At 35.0% G+C, this 14,008-nt stretch overlaps 2 protein-coding genes across 3 annotated transcripts; both read left to right on the forward strand.

The window, feature by feature from the left end:
• The first annotated feature begins 1,807 nt into the window (after positions 1 to 1,807).
• On the forward strand, positions 1,808 to 10,822 carry LOC122587142 (eukaryotic translation initiation factor 2A). Of its 2 annotated transcripts, XM_043759231.1 has the most exons (15): positions 1,808 to 1,902; positions 2,051 to 2,112; positions 2,893 to 3,247; positions 3,324 to 3,510; positions 3,617 to 3,851; positions 3,957 to 4,025; positions 4,576 to 4,677; positions 4,781 to 4,821; positions 5,955 to 6,088; positions 6,462 to 6,525; positions 6,600 to 6,693; positions 6,782 to 6,897; positions 7,543 to 7,568; positions 7,691 to 7,820; positions 10,733 to 10,822. In XM_043759231.1, exons 2-14 carry the CDS (start codon positions 2,073 to 2,075, stop codon positions 7,779 to 7,781), a joined length of 1,554 nt encoding a protein of 517 aa, XP_043615166.1. In that variant the 5' UTR covers positions 1,808 to 1,902; positions 2,051 to 2,072; the 3' UTR covers positions 7,782 to 7,820; positions 10,733 to 10,822. The 2 variants fall into 2 exon arrangements, with proteins under 2 accessions (XP_043615166.1, XP_043615165.1); XM_043759230.1 differs by lacking the exon at positions 10,733 to 10,822 and having other exon boundaries at positions 7,691 to 8,028.
• On the forward strand, positions 9,905 to 11,020 carry LOC122587143 (dCTP pyrophosphatase 1-like). Its single transcript, XM_043759233.1, has 2 exons — positions 9,905 to 10,429; positions 10,733 to 11,020. The coding sequence occupies exons 1-2, from the start codon at positions 10,250 to 10,252 to the stop codon at positions 10,991 to 10,993; spliced, it is 441 nt and encodes a 146-aa protein (XP_043615168.1). The 5' UTR covers positions 9,905 to 10,249; the 3' UTR covers positions 10,994 to 11,020.
• Positions 11,021 to 14,008: the final 2,988 nt, after the last annotated feature.

The raw sequence follows: 14,008 nt of genomic DNA on the forward strand, positions 1-14,008 counted from the left end.
CTTTATCTCATCTCAACTATGGGGTTCTTAGACCCCGACCTCAAATTAGGCCCTAACGCCGAATCGATTACCACACATGGAATCCACCATCGTATGGTAATTGACCCACCGCACATATAAGAGTATGCAAGAGTACTCACCTCCTCCGCGACTAACAACAATCAAGAATGCCACAACAAGTGCAAAGCTTTCAACCTAACAAATCAACACAATATACATAAGACTTTATTCACAAAACTTGGCTAGCTCACATAGCCACTAACAATTCACTAGCATTCCTATCCATTCAACTCATTCTCTTTGAGTTGGCTCAAACCCAATTTCTTTTACAAAACTCTACCTTTCAAAATGATCAATCACAATTATCTATCATTTTGCTAAAAATCTCATTTTACCACCATCATGTGGCCAATTCATCTTTTTGCTCAAAAATATCAAATTCTCATTTTAATCATAAGGATCACTAACAACTCAATCATTAGCCTTCCTAAACCCAAAACCCAACCCATTTGTCATTGAGTCACATTTACATCAACAAAGCCATTAGGTAGTTCAACCTACCATTTTCATCAATATTTCAATAGCTGGTGAAAACTCAACTTTCTCATTAATCAAAATCATCACATCAACTTATCAAATTCATAATCTTACTCAACAAATAACTCAATGACAAACTAGGTTATCTAAGGAATTGGGGAAAAATTACCATTATCCAATATCTATCAAAAACCCCCCAAATTGGTTCTCTCCATTGACCCTAAATCAAAAAAAAGATAAAATCTAGTTTAGGAGAAATCAATACCTCACAACAAGGAGCTAAAACAAGACTTAGATGAAAAATTCTTATCCCCTCCTTTTTCTCCCTTGAATTTTCGGCCACCACTATCACCACCACAAACCCTAACTTTTTAATTTAGGTTGATTATCATTGTTATTTGGAAGAATTTGATTAATTAAGATAAACACTCTTGAAGAATTGAAATCACACTACTAATCTCCTTCCTTTTTCCTTCTTGGATTTGACCATACACCACCACCACACACACTATTAATTTCAATCTTTTCAATTTGAAGATGAAAGGAAGATTATTGTTAGTTGTTGTATAATGATTCTAAAATTAAGTTGAAATGGGGTATGAATTGAAAGGGAATTTAGATAAGAAGGTAGGAGGAATCAATGAATGAAAAAGAGAAAATGAGTGAGTCATAACAAGTACATGGCTGGCACTCCTCCTGAGTGCCACGCTTCAAAACACTTTTTGTGGGTATTTTACCCGCTATCCGCTAAAGTTCCAACTAAATTAACCCCCGACTCAAAAATAAAATACTAGGAACTTAATTTAATGTCAAAACTACAAAGAGGGGTTAATTTATTTATCTTTAAAATATTGGGGTGTTACACAGTATGAGAAAAAAGAGAATTTGACAAAGGTTGGAACGATCATTTTGAAAGATATTAATCAAGAGAAAGATAAATCTAATGGAATTATACAATGTTAGAGTAATATTGACATCACAATTCACAACTATACTACAACATTAAAAATATAAACTAAAAGAAAAATATATAACATCGGTTCAGTTCGGTTTTTGGCATATGAAACCGAAACCCAAACCCAAACCGATCTGTTCAGTTTTTAAAAAAACCAAAACCAAATCAATGGATTTTACTCGGTTTTTGGTTTTATCTATTCAGTTTTTTCGGTTTTTGGTTTTTCGGTTCTTGCTCACCCCTAGATATAGATATTCATTACTATATGAAGATTTACATAAAGGACCTTGTAAATTCTTCGTATTACTTATCTACACCTTATAATTTCATCAACCCCCAAACCAAAGGCTGAACCAATCAACCAAAGCTTAAACCCTAACCGCTGCTTCAATAACGATTCTGTATTTTGGGTATGTAAATTCATCCTTTAAAAAAACTGCTTGATAAGTTAGAATTAATTACTGTAATACTTCATTTATCCAGCATTAAATATTTACTTTTTAACTTCTTTTTTTTTGTGTGTGTGTTTTATATAAAAATTCGATCTTTTTTGTTCAGGTAACTTTTACTTAGGCCAGTGATGTCAGTTGCAGATTCATCACCAGCATTAGAGATTTTAGGTAGCTTTTTTATTTTTATTTTTACAGTGCTGTTATTAATAGTTTTATGATTAGAGAATACATTTTTTTGAGCCTGAAAATCATACTGCTTATGATGTATTCATATTTCTATTCAACTTGCAATGTTATAGAAGACGAAACTTCTCGGTTGATAAGCTAGGCGTTTTAGTTGAACACGATTTATTCGACTATTTTTATTGTAACTTAAGCGAGGTGGTGGGGGACATGGATTAGAATCCCAGTCTCATGTGGCTGTGTTCCTTTTACGTTATTTAGCTCTCCCATGTTGGTTGTTGGACCGGTCGGTGGGGGTTGCTGATGAGTCGGATACCCTTTTTAGTTTAGTACAAACAGGGTCGTCCGTGAGTTTTTGGAGACCATATGCAAAGTTACAAGAAATACGCGAATAAAATTTTTGAGGCCTAAAAGTTATGTTGTTATATTTTAGTTGAATTACAATTGGACTACAAGCTACTAATATTTTGACCCATTAATCAGTATTTGTTGGGAATTTATCTTTCTCGATTAGATACAGTAGCGTTCTACCTCCACAATGCAACAACGGAAGCAATATAACAATTTGTGTAGGATCGTGTGTTCTTATGTAGTTAGAGGGTGACAGGGAAAGGTCCCGGCAATCTGGAGTCCCTAGATTGTGCACATGTCACACAAATCATTTTAGATAACTACTTTTGTTTGCTTACTTATATTTAGTATGCTGCTTTTGTTTTTGTCACTTATTCTGTTATTGAATCTTGTTTTGGTTACCATTTTTCTCAGTTAGAGAGCCAGCGGGTTTTTCTATATGGAACGGGCCCCCTTTTAGTAATAATCAGCCTAGTATAAAGCTCGATAAAGTTCCCTGTACGAGTGCAAAATTTAGCGATGATGGATCCAGACTCATGGTGATAAAGTCCGAGTCTTCTATTAGCATCTTTGATTGTAAAACCTTGAAAGAAATAAGAGCTTTTGAGTCCCCCAACATTCTTGCCGCTGCTTTATCTCCATGTGGGACTTATCTTCAGACCTTCCAGAAAGCGGCGTCACCACAAGAAAAAAATGTCACGTTATGGAAGGTAGAGACAGGAGAATTAGTTTATTCTTTGTCTCAGAAGAACATTACTAAGGCAACATGGTAAACTTTTGTGCTTCTTATTTTGGATTCTAAGTCATGAACAACTTCACTTGTGATTGACGTAAATTTTATTCAGGCCAACAATCAGATTTAACTCTGATGAAGCAGTTGCTTCTCGTATGGCAACAAATGAGCTTCAGTTCTTTGATGCTGCTGATTTTTCCAAAGGCATTGTACACAAGATTAGAGTTCCTGGAATAGCTTCAGCAGAGCTATCTAAGAATCCAGGATCCCATGTGGCTGCGTTTGTTCCAGAATCCAAGGTTTGTGTCTAGCATAGTCGCATGCATTCAGAATTATGATTTTTTAAGCTTCTATAGACCGGGGCTTCAACTATTGATGTTTTTCATTAAACATTGTTATCTGCAGGGAATGCCTGGTAGTGTTCAGATATATGCTTGTGCTCCCGGTTCCCAGACTGAACCCATTACTCGAAGGAATTTCTTCCGGTGTTCATCAGTGCAACTACATTGGAACCTCGGTTCGACAGGGCTTCTGGTTGTGGTGCAGGCAGATGTTGATAAAACCAACCAGAGTTACTATGGAGAAACAAAGCTAAATTACTTGACATTAGATGGCTCTTATGACGGGCTGGTATCACTACGTAAGTTTGTAGTATATCTTATAGACAGAATGTAACATCCCATTTAGGATATGTCAAGCAAATAATGAATTTATATGTGATGGATTGCTGATTAATTTTGTGCAGGTAAAGAAGGACCTGTACATGATGTTCAATGGTCGAGCTCGGGAAAAGAGTTTGCAGTTGTTTATGGAAGTATCCTTCTCTATTATTCTAAGCTACTTGTGTATCTGATTTTCTGATTATTGCGATTTGATATCATCATATTGCAATAATCATAAATTTCTATCTTTGGATAAGCAGGTACATCTTTGATGATCTAATTATGTAAGGATCAAACAACATTTTCAGTTGAGCTTTATTTAAGAGTTCACAAGATCCCAAAATATCATAGGCTGCCAATTACTTGCAAAATTGCGAGTATATAATAATTACAACTTGAAACAGCAGAAGCCCATTTATCACTATCCTACAACCCTAACAGTTGATACCTGAATATAATTTTTAACGTCCCATAATCATTTCCAAATACAACTACAAATCGGAAATTGAGGATCATGTTTTACGTGTTTCACCAATCTTTATCCTAAATTTTCTCTTATTCTCTTTTTTTGTGTTAATCATATGTAACCACCTCCCATTGTCACAGTATCTTAAATGTTGGAAGTACTATGTCGGGTTACAGCATCTTTAATGTTGCATATTGCCATTTCTACCACTTTTGTGTTTCCTTGACACACCACAGCTATGCCGGCAATGGCAACAATATTTGACAAGAAGTGCAAACCTCTGATGGAGCTTGGGGAAGGCCCTTACAATACCATTCGTTGGAACCCAAAGGGAAGGAGTATCCTTTAAAAATATAGTTGTGTTATCTTTTGTTGATTTCCGAGAACTTATGATGCATTTTGCTTCGAGAGCTTGTTGGCCTTAATCCGTTTGTTCTACAGTTATATTAGTGGCAGGTTATGGCAACTTACCTGGTTATATGGTATGTTTACTAGATGGTTTATCAGTCTTTAAATTCTTGGGATTTCATGAGTATTGCTATATTTTCACTTGGGAAAGTTGCACAAACTAGTAAAATACTAGCATAAATGTTCCACCTAGGTCAGTGTACTTGGTTAGTTTTTAATTTTGTAATTAAAGACATATTTTGATGAAAAGTATGTTTTTGTGTTATTTCTATTTTACAAGAATGTGTCAAAGTCTTCCTTGTTAACTTAGTTGCACATGGAAGGCATTTGTTTTCTAAGACAAAGATAACCAAAAAAGTATACTTTTAATGACCAAATCTGAAGAAAATTATGTACACTGATCCAAGTGGAACATTTATCTAAAGTATTATGGAAAGATAACAAGGTAAAATTGCATATGCCCCCATTATCATTATTTACAAATCTAGTGTTCAGCCTACCCAATTTTTTTATTTGTTACTGTTGAAGGGTGATATTCGACCAGTAATCAAACATTTTACTTGTACCATTCACCAAATCAAATATTGGAATTTTGTTGGCATATCCTCTATGCGTATATACTGGATTATGGCATTCCACAAGGATATTGAATATATTCCTGCACTGGCAACTTTATGATGGAATAATGCTGAATGATAGTTAACATCAAGGGATGCATGCAATAGATCTCCTATACTCTTTTTCCTTGTTTTAACGTGCATGCCTCTGGTACTTAGGTTTCTGACTTTAGATGAAACTTATGTTTAAATGCGACATTTGGTCCTGTTGTTGATATCTTATAATTTATGTCCTGCTTTTTTTTTTCTTTTTTTTTTTTTTGCTTTGTAAGGTATGAGTTGATTATAACCAACACAATTTGGAAATTTAGTATGTTGCAAGTCCTGATCACTATTCTTCATGATTATTACCACAAGGGTGGTAAAGACTTGGTCTCTAAGGGTGAAAACACCTGAAGGTCCTAAGTACGAAGCCTAGCAGCAAAAAAATGTACCCCTATGTTGACTCCGGATCACCATAAGTCCATAACAGGAGGTTGCCCTAGGATTAGTTGGCTTAAAAATGTACCCCTATGATGCCGAGGTTTAATACAATATATGTATGATCGCTTCTGGTTATGTAACCAACTAACTTATAATAAAATTTTTAGGCATTTTGGGACTACGTCGACAAAAAGCAACTTGGGACCACCAAGTCTGAATGGTCAGTGACCAGTGAATGGTCCCCTGATGGACGCTATTTCTTGACCGCCACAACAGCTCCAAGGCTGCAAGTTGACAATGGGTATGTATCTGATGACCAGTATTTTGCAACTATAGAAAGCCATTTGAAAGTTTATTACAGCAGTAGTAACGAGTTTTGCTGCTTTTTAATCACCGAAAGTGGAATTTCATCTAGAGAGTTCAATTTCAAAAGCCAGTAATAAATGTCGTAATTCTTTTGTTACTGTTCATTTTATCTTAACTTCATTCAACATGAAGTTTGCATCTATCAAAAATTTAAATCTACATAATAACCATTTGATTTTTTAATGGCTACTGTGGTCGTTAGTTTGATTTGTATATTCAAGATGAAATTTATGAAATCAATACTACTACAGTACTGGGTGACTTAGTATCTATTCTAATTCAATCTGCTAATGCTTTTATGGTCGTAGGATAAGAATTTTCCATTACAATGGAAAATCATGCTTCAAGAAAAAGTTTGATAAACTGTATCAGGTAAGTTTGTTTGGTTATTATATCCATCTATGTCTGCAAACTTTTGCTTTTTTCTAACTCTTCTGAAGTAACAGGTTGATTGGAAAGCAGAGTCAGCTGATAAATTTGGCGAAATTGAAGAACTTGTCAAGTCTGTTGGCTCATTAACAGTTGAAAGCAAACCACAAGGTTCCGTATGCGTATATTTTTATATTCTTTATTCGCAGCCCGAATGTTTGCAAGAACTGAAAAGTTAATAATTTATATTATCATTCAGGACAAGGGTCAAAATCTTCCCAGACCCCTGTGAAACCGATCAATCCTCCTGTTCAGAAGAAACCTGCTGCATATAAACCACCTCATGCAAAGGCTGCAGCTGCCAAAGAGGCAGAGGTTTGACTCAATACATTTAATTTAAAGTGTAACTTAACATCATGAAACTGTAGTTTAACAATTGTAGTTTAGTGGAAATGGCAAATTAACCCATTTACTTGGTAAAAAAATGATATGAATCTGTAGGAAGAAAATGGGCCTAATGGGTCCAAATGTTTAAGGGCTGAATGGGTCAAGGGTTAAGTGTCGTTCTAATAATTAATTATAGTAATGTCTTGGTGAGCAAGTTAGGTCATGTCTAGTGGTACTTTAAATAAGGCGACAGCCAATTGTTTAGGGTATGGGAGAATATTATAATTGTTCTTAGGAACTAGGGGCCACTGGGGCATTAATCCAGATTATCTATCTCTTTTCTTGTTCTTTCTTTATTGAATAGTAAAAGGGACAAGAAGTGTTTTGGGGCAACCAAATTTTACTCTGACCGCACCCACCAATACTAAAGTTAGCTATTTTCACCGTTACTTGTTCCGTTCATTTGACTGCTCTAAATTGTAGTATGTAGCAAGACAGTATCTCATAGTCCGTCCTAAAATAAGTGAATTGAATATGATCTTTAATGGTTTGAGCAGCAAATATATAAAACTTTTTATTGTATATATTTGGACCTTTGTGGTATTTCTGACCTGATGGTATTTCTTTACGCAGCTCTTTGGGGGAATCAGCCCTTCAGCGTAAGTACTTTATTACTAAGTAATATCATTTATCTATTTTTCATTAAAAATTGGCAAGACATTGATGCTTCTCCCTGTATATAATACGCCGGTTCTCTAACATTATTCTATAATTCATGCAGAGAAATGAGCAAGAATGCATTAAAAAACAAGAAAAAGAGGGAAAAACAGAGGGAGAAGAAGGCTGCTGAAGCTGGTTCTGCTGCAGACTAAAAACAGAACAAAGGGTTTTGTATCATTAATTTGAGATACGTAAGTCTTCTTATCTTAGGGCATTTGGACAATTAGCGATCACAAATCTCAGTTGCCAGCTTCAGATTTGTCACTTCTGGCTCTTCAGAACAAGTTTTTTTTTTGGTTATTTAGAATGATCTAGGAACACTGTGTTTTGACCTGAGCTCAAACATGCTACATATACCAATATACCAATACATTTATATAATAACTCTTTTGGCAAAAACTTTATTAAAAATGCAACTAACAAGGCGCTAGCTGCAAACAGTTACATAAACAAAGTAATCTAGATAGAAACAATACAACTAATCTAGACTCATCTCAAAACATTAACTGTGAGGATCACAAAAGGAGTGAAAAAACTCGTGCCAATTACCAAGACACGAGAAAAACTCCCAACCAAACAAAGGCCGAGCCACCGGTTTTCACTTCGTGTTTTTTTGATGTAATTCCATAGTTTTAGAATAACTCTTGTTCTGATTTGTTAGAAAACATAGTTTTAAAAGATTAAGGAATTATAATTTTTTCTTAATTATTTGCAATATCTTGAAGTTTTAGAATTGTGGAGTATTAAATACAAAAATATGGTCCTTGGGATTTAGCCCAACCGAACATTTAATGCCCCTTATGTCTTTCAGCCAAATATTGGTCACGGGTTCAAAACCCTTGAAAGGCATATTCGGAAGTTCTTGCCAATGAGGTGGGGCATGGGGGTTTTCTCTAGCATTTAGCTAGTTTCCTCCAGACGGTAGTGTGACTTTCACCGCCAGTCATTCCCTCAGATTGACTGTGCTGGTGACGTGGTCCATCTCTACCGGACGATGAAGAGGCATGCCGCTGAGTCCAATCACCTCTGCTGTTCAGAAAAAAGAAGAAATGAAGCTTGGATTCTTAAAGAATTCCAGCTAATCATTTTAAATAGAATTGCGGAGTAATTTAGGCAAGTTTTATACATTTTAATAAATCATATTCTTCAACTATAAGCCTGTTCAAGATATCAACTCAAATGGTAGTGACCTGTTGCTTGCAGTGGCTCTCTCGAGTCCAGATCCCAAGATGGATCACAAACCTGCTGATTTGCTCCATTGCGGTGCTCTTACATAACTTTATTCCATCTCCTAGTATTTAATATGGCAAAATGAAGCATCAAATGCTCCAAAGCACTTCAAAGGGTCAATATGACTTCTTACCTGAAAAAGCTTGGAACTTTCACCAACTTAGTGGTCAAAAACTTGTATCAGAAGTGGAGGCCGGGATAAATATCGGCCTCATGTCTATAGTTGGCGGTAGCAAGATCTAGCTTCTATAGTTTCTGTGTCAGTCCCATATATGGAGCGAGGCCTAAAGGCTGACATACGTTCCGTAAAAACCTTTCGTCTATAAAGCCAAAGTCATATTCCGGTCGGAGTTATTTCTGGAATGTAGTGTTCTAATGAAAATACGTTAAAAAGAACAGCTCTGATCAGTCTTGATTAAATGCTAGTCCTTGCAAGCTATATACTTTGTAAACTCTAAATTAACATGTGGGTTTTTTAAAAGTTCTTTTTGCATTTTTAGAAGGGGCAGTCCAATAAATAAATGTCAAAAATTGAACTTGCGATTCACCACAACTGTCACTGGGAGGCAAAAGTTGAATGTACTTTTCGGTGGAGGGAAGGGGGGCCATAGGGTTTCGATAGGCGTAGCTAAGGCCAACATTGTAGAGAATATTTGGTTATGAATTGTTTGCGATATGATTCCTCATGATAATCAAAAGTTGAAACATAAGCTTGAAGCTTGGAGGGAATACCAATTATGTATAGAGAAAAAATGTAAAGAGAAGGAAAACGATAGAAAGAGGGATCCATGGATCAAATATCCTTGATATCTAAAGAATTGGGAATTAATTCATTTGTATGGTCCATACTCCATAGCCTTACAAATTGAATCTTAGAATCATAAGAATTAACAGAAAAGTTCATTTTCGATTATACATGACTATTTATTCAAGCTTTCTGCTAGATGGTCTGTTAATGTGCATGATATTAGCTTGAAAATGTCACAAGTCTTGAAGACTTGTGCGAACACTCAAAATCTAATATCATGTTTTTGAGTGTTGGCACAATTCTTCAAGGAGCAAATATCCAACCCGAATGTCATTAACTGTTAGATATTCTATGATAACATTACAAACATGTATTAGCGTAACATATTCTTGTGTTCTCTAATAAAATGAGAACCTTAAGCCATTTTCTTAATAGAAGACAAGAGGAATAATGGAGGGAGGAATCTTAGACTTTGAACAAAAAAAATAAAGAATGTTTTAGCCAATCAAACACCACAATTCCCACTTTCTTCATAATTACGAGTAATAAATATCATCTACAACCAACACCATTAGTTGCAAAAATATTCTCACAATGAATAAACAATAACTTGGTAAATATCCATCTTTTTCCATGCTATAAATGCATGAACATTCTCTTGTTGAAAGACACAAACAAAGAGGGATGGATGCATTTAGAAAAGTAGAAGAAGATGACGATAGGGACATTAGCTTGAAAGATTTGTCTAAGAAGCTACAAGATTTTGCAAAGGCTAGGGATTGGGAAAAGTATCATACTCCGAGGAATTTACTCCTTGCCATGGTATTTCCTTAGTCTTTATTTGTGTTTTTAACTTCTAAGAAGTTTGGAAGTGCATAATTTTGGATTTTACTTTGAACAACTCTATAGCGCACACACTAAAAGGTCTATAGCTCTCCTTATGTATAACATTTTATTGTATGTTAAGTAGTGATTGTCGAATTTGCAAGACAAGTCATCTAAAACAAAGTCAAAATTCCATTTTTCTTTTCCCCACTCGTATTATACATATGCATAACGTGAATATGACATTTTTTAATTTGTTTGATTACATGAATAAAGTTATTTTTTTAATGCATATGGCAGATTGGTGAAGTAGGGGAATTATCAGAGATATTTCAGTGGAAAGGAGAGGTGGAAAAAGGATTAGAAAATTGGGAAGAATCAGAGAAAGAACATTTGGGAGAAGAACTATCAGATGTACTTTTGTACCTTATTAGATTAGCTGATATATGTGGCATTGATCTTACCAATGCTGCTCTTAACAAAATCCTTAAAAATTCCATTAAATATCCACCTCCTGACCCGCTTTTCATCACTAAAGGGGAACAATCATCAAATTCATAATCAAATTGACCTCATTTCTTGTTTTCATGTTTTGTGCAAAGTGCACACCAAGTTTTGTTTTCAATGTTTACGCATGAATAAGTTATGTATGGATTATCTGTTTCTTAGATGTAGACGACATCTTACTAATCTATTGTTGTATATGGTGCCAGTTAGTGTATGTATAATGGCCAGTGATTTTTACACGTACAATATTTATTAACACACGGAAACTACATGTAAAAAGACAATAATAGCCTTTCATGATATTTTAGTGTTTCATAGTTTATGCGACCGCAAATGGGCACATACCCATTACGTATACATGTGTAAAACGAACTGTTATCTGCCGGTTAATTACAAATTTTTCATGTTATCATCTTTTTTAGATGCCCATATTTTCATATTACAACCTTACGAGTATTTAAGGCGCACAAAGTTTGTATATTATAATCTTTGGCCCAATAGATGTCATATTAAAACCAGTTTCCAAGGTTAAGTTTGGATTGTTAAATGTTTTTCAAAGTAATAGAATTTGATAGAATGAAATATGATGGAATCACATTTAGGTAAAATTGAATCTGACTTCTACACTATGTTTGGTATGCAAACTTTTTCCAAAAAGCATGATGCACATATTGAAAATGACATAACTAACCTTTTTCTTAAAAAATAAAATAAGCAAACCTAGCCCCAACATCACTTTTATATGAAGTGATTCATCATTATAATCCACTCTCATTTTTTTCAAATTTTATCTTTTTTCCCCATCCATCGAGCAACAAACAAGTAAGTCAAATGATTAGTCACCATGGCCTATCTTTATGGCTTACAGTTGTTGTTTTGAGATACTGTAATTGAGAGTGAAGGAGGTTGGCCGGTTGGAATCACAGTGTTGGTGTGTACAACTTCCCCTTTTTTACTTTATGTTTAAGTTGTGCAGTGTTTAAGGTTGGAATCACACGACTCTTTTTTTGGACAACACACGTGTGGTAGTGGTGGATGGTGGTAGTTTTAGAGGAAGGTTGGGCAGAGGTTGACCGGAAGCTGCAGTGGTAAATAGAGATGAAGAAAATGTTATTTGTAAGGATAATGTGATCTTTTGTAGTACCTAAGTCTTGATGGAATTAAAATGCATTACTCCCAACCAAAGAATTAGATTCATACAAAGAAATAAATGTTTACGTGAATTGAAATCCTTCATATTTTAGCAACTAAACAAGTAAACGAAATGGAATCAGATTTCAATTGCGCCTAGTTCATTCAAAATCCGTGAAACAAATGTGCCATTAGGTTTCATTTCTTTCCTTTCTACTATTATCTTCTCCTATATTTCCTTTTGTCTGTTTTTTCTCTTCTTTCCCTCTTCTTCAAATTAGCACCGCCACCACACACACACACATATATATTTAACAAAGTCACCACAGCCTCTTCCTCTATTGTCGACGACTGATCAAAAAACATAAGGTTTTGCTCAGGCAAAACAGAAGATGTATATACGTTTTAGGTCAGAATCGAAAAATTATGACCGTTGACTGTTGAACGACATCGACCGATTTTAGTCTAAGTCACTTTGACTCAAACTGGCATTGTAGTGATAAACTTATAGTTTATCAGTGAATTATTGAAGTAAACAGCTTACAACAAAAAAATCATTGTTCCACCGTCATCAGATCTGCTAAAAAAATTCAAGATCTGGCCGGCGATCAAAGATGGTTTCTACTCATAAAGCCCAAGTCAAAAGAAGTCCATGAACCAGAACCTCCGGTTCTCGGTTAGAACGCCGGTTACCGACTAGGTGCCGGGTCACGGCCCGATCGGTCCAACCGGTCGGTCCAGTCCGGCCAAGAAAAACATTGGATTTTAGGCTATAATACAATACATTTTCAAACATTTACCTATGTTCGTTTGACATACCAATTTAAGTAAATATATGAACATGAGAAAGGAAAATGTGATGAAAATTCCAAGATCAGCGAATTTACGTGCATTTTTTAGCAGGATAACATTATTATCTTTTAAAAAATATGTTTTTCTTATTGATGACTGAACGCAAAGAGATTATGAAACCGTCCACATTTAATATAGTCCAAGTGCACATGTGTCACTGCATATACGATGTATCTAGAATAAGAGTAAACTTATACAATTATTATCTTAGTTATGTCTATAAAACAACTTTTATCACTGACCTAGCTGCGGTTCACCTTTCTTGGGGTGGCAAATGCTGGGAACCTACCTTGTCCTTGCCATGACCATACTTGCACTTAGAACTCGCCTAACGTGAATAATTATCAAGATTGCTTTTTTCAAGCTTGAATTTGCCATATTGAACGATAACAGAGGTTGGACACTGCCCCATAACTGCTTAAACCGTCTTGTGTTTACTATATGAGGTTTGAATGTCTAAGTCAATCATATAAACTATGTCTTTGTATTCAAGTTGTAAGAATCAGCCTATAGAACCGAAATGGAATCAAATTCCAATTTCACCAAAATTCTTCACAACCCGCAAACGAAATGCAGCTAAATGTAAGAGTAAGTAAGTAACAGCCCGTCGTTTAGAGTTTTTGGGTCTCAATATAACAATGTATAAGGGTTGAGATATTGACAATTTTATTCCTATTTACAGTAAATAAAAAAAAACATAATTCCAAACTCTATTTAAGACTAAACAAAAAGGGTTTTGCTAAACGAAGCCGTAAGAACTTTGCATTAATTAGTTGTATACTTACCTTAAATTTAGGAGTGAGTTTTTAATATAGAAATGTACCGTATTTTTATGAACGTTAAATGAAACCTGAAAGGTTTTTTTTTAGCATTTTCCAAAAGGAAAAATGGGGACTTTGGCCACCAAGATAGAACCTTTTGAGCTACGCAAAGGTGTTGTCAAGTCAACCATCCAAACCGCCCGCTTAAATTGTCATCCCCTTGTTTCCAAATCAAGTGAAGACATGAACGTTCTTATTGAATCTGGCAGGATGGTTTTCTGAATCTGTGACACGATTTTGCAAAAATTAAACACTTAAATCAGGT

This window comes from Erigeron canadensis, chromosome 2, assembly GCF_010389155.1.
Source record: "Erigeron canadensis isolate Cc75 chromosome 2, C_canadensis_v1, whole genome shotgun sequence".
NCBI classification, from domain to species: Eukaryota; Viridiplantae; Streptophyta; class Magnoliopsida; order Asterales; family Asteraceae; genus Erigeron; species Erigeron canadensis.

Coding starts and splice junctions, on each gene's coding strand:
- LOC122587142 (XM_043759231.1), top strand. CDS start 2,073: ATGTCAGTTGCAGATTCATCACCAGCATTAGAGATTTTAG. Junction 3,511..3,616: donor CGTTTGTTCCAGAATCCAAG/GTTTGTGTCTAG, acceptor TGTTATCTGCAG/GGAATGCCTGGTAGTGTTCA. Junction 3,852..3,956: donor TGACGGGCTGGTATCACTAC/GTAAGTTTGTAG, acceptor AATTTTGTGCAG/GTAAAGAAGGACCTGTACAT.
- LOC122587143 (XM_043759233.1), top strand. CDS start 10,250: ATGCATGAACATTCTCTTGTTGAAAGACACAAACAAAGAGGGATGGAT. Junction 10,430..10,732: donor GGAATTTACTCCTTGCCATG/GTATTTCCTTAG, acceptor TGCATATGGCAG/ATTGGTGAAGTAGGGGAATT.